Below are 2,469 nucleotides of genomic sequence, written 5' to 3'. Positions count from 1 at the left end.
CATACTCTCATTCTAATATCCTTGAAAGTGTGGAGGTCGGGCGAGACCGAATGCACAACAAATGACTGCCATCTTCAGGTGTATTGGAAACAAGCCTCGACTCTGGAATGAAATGCAACGAGAATCGTGACTGAAATAACTTATCTTTTAATGAGGGCCAAGGGAGTCAATCTCTTTGACCTCCATCTGATAGCCTTTTTTAAGGTAAGGCTGAGAGGTGAATGTCGTCTAGTGCCTCGCTGATAATGTGTAATGTCATTACCCTCACATTCTGGGAGGGCATTTTTGTTTGCTGGTATCAAACACTAATGCTCAAGTCATACTTTTTTTTGCAAAACAGATTTATTCTGTGGGGAGAATAGGCACGCATTATAATTTGTAATGACATGCTATAGTGACGTAGATGCATTTTCACACGCTGTTATTTCTGAGGACATTTGAGCGAGACGCTGTCTTGACAGCGCATGATACCGAAGACTTCAAATGCAAGACGCAGTGTAGATATGCTATAGGTTCGATTATGTCACGAGCTTGTTGCACGTGCATAAGCCCTCTCCCTGCAGTTTGCAGACTACAGCACAGGGAACCCATTAAGGAAGTGCACCCTATTTTACAGAAAGCCAGTGCTAGAAAAGAGAGAGAGGGATGCGTAGAGAAGAAGAAAACAAGTTGTACCACACTGTGTCTCTGCGCAGATGTACTGTACCAACCATGACAGAAGCCCGTTTCCCATAACAGAGGCTGCTGCAAGCGCGTAGGCTACTTCACGAGATGCCCAGTTTTACACGACTACTAACACTAATCATTGAACAGATTCAGCCATGGAATAGCAACACTCAAAGTAGTACATAGTAACCTGGGGTAAGGAAGTATGTAAGGGAATTGGGTGGGTGGTGAGGACGCATTGCACTTGGCGACAGAGCAAAGCCAGTTTACCTCAGTGTCGTAGATTTTGGTGACAAGTGAGAAGGAGTACTGCCGGGACTCGCGTATGTGCCTGATGGCCAGCTCGACTGCGGGCTCGATGCCCTGACTGATGCCGCTCATCAGCGCAGACTCGTTCATCGGCATCAGCACCATGATAGGCAGTTTCTTGTCTTTGCCCACCATGTACCAAGAGTTGTCCTGTCCGTGCCTCGTGTAGTCGTTGCAGACTTTCGACAGCGCCGGTTGCAATCCCCAAACGGACAGAAGTACACATCCCGACAGAAAGATCATCTCCCATCTGCCTTCCCTCCGGACCGGAGCCATGCTACCGTGCAAGACGACGAAATTAAATCCACCTCCTCACTGCCCTGGCATTGCAAAAATCTGGGCTGGCAGAGGCGGTCAGCTCACCCGCACACAGGTAAACATACATCAAACACGGTTGGGCGATAGAAAAAAAAAACAACACAGTAGGGGTAGCTGGAAAGAGGTCAGAGTGACTCCTCTTCTTGACTGTATTGAAAGTAAATATCCCCCCGTGACCGGTCCTGCCACGCCGTAATTCCCGCGGAATCAGGAGGATGGAGTTCTCGGATGCGTAAAATATGGACTAGCGAAAGATGCTCGCCTGAGAACGCGATCAAACTCCGTTATCCACGGCTCTCGTTGTTAATTTCTGTCCAACTCAATGCCTTAATTACCTCATTAGCTTCGCGAATACATTACAATCCACTGTCAGTCCAAATGAAAAAGTCAAAAAACAACAGCATTAGCAGTACGCCAAGACAACGTTCAGAGAGATCGTTAAAGTCAGCCAGCGTTAAACCGTGGCTATGGATACCGAATCATCATCCCGTATATATTCCAAGGCAGATTACGCAGGAGAAATGTGGCATCCCTGCCGGTGCTCTACGTATTTGGAGAGGGAGGGGATAGGAGGGGTGTCCGTGAAGGGGAGCTGAAAGGCGACTTCGAGAAGAGCAGTCCTAGAAGCTGAAGAGATCAGATCACCGGTTCCTTGATTGCCAGGGCGACTGTGCTTTCTGGTGCTGCTGTTGCGGCGGATGCTTAAGTGGCTGTGAGAAGCTTCTCACTTATTTAGTGCTGTAGCCGCTCAGCTCAGAGTGAGAGCGCGCGCACCGGAGAGAGGGAACGGGAGGCAGCACGGAGGAGGAAGAGGTCGGGGAGGGGGGAGTGGAGTGAAGGATGGAGAGAGAAAAAAACATTGTCAGAGGAAGGAGCTTGCATGAGAAGCTGCATAAGAAGTGAATATGTAGCTGGCTACTTTTTCTTGTTTGGTGAACAATGAAATTAATTTCCTTCAGTAATTTCTTTGCAAATTAAGGTAGCATCAGAGGGCAACAGACTCCATATCACGTTATATCATAACGGAGTGATATATTTTTCGTAGTGGTACAAGCCACTCCAGATACAACGCGAACTCGACATGTGTGCTCCGAATAAAACGTTTTTAACGCTGATAAGCCTGTGCAAATCACTGCATGAGATATGTAGAGCGATTGAGACATCAGCCTACATTAC

General features: G+C 47.6%; 1 protein-coding gene across 1 annotated transcript in view; it reads right to left on the bottom strand.

The window, feature by feature from the left end:
* Positions 1 to 1,938, bottom strand: part of gabbr2 (gamma-aminobutyric acid (GABA) B receptor, 2) — a 218,028-nt gene extending 216,090 nt beyond the window's left edge. The window contains exon 1 of the mRNA XM_076301769.1: positions 937 to 1,938. Within this exon, the coding sequence (XP_076157884.1) occupies positions 937 to 1,251 (315 nt within the window). The 5' untranslated portion in view covers positions 1,252 to 1,938. The remainder of the gene's footprint in view (positions 1 to 936) is intronic.
* Between the last annotated feature and the right edge of the window lie 531 nt (positions 1,939 to 2,469).

Source organism: Alosa pseudoharengus, unplaced genomic scaffold, assembly GCF_046254945.1.
Source record: "Alosa pseudoharengus isolate Yale_2024_CS ecotype anadromous, Long Island Sound unplaced genomic scaffold, YU_APseudo_1.1 YU_APseudo_1.1_scf_23, whole genome shotgun sequence".
In the NCBI taxonomy this organism is placed as follows: domain Eukaryota; kingdom Metazoa; phylum Chordata; class Actinopteri; order Clupeiformes; family Clupeidae; genus Alosa; species Alosa pseudoharengus.
The sequence above is the reverse complement of the archived record's forward strand: the minus strand, read 5'-3'. Positions and strand labels throughout refer to the sequence as shown.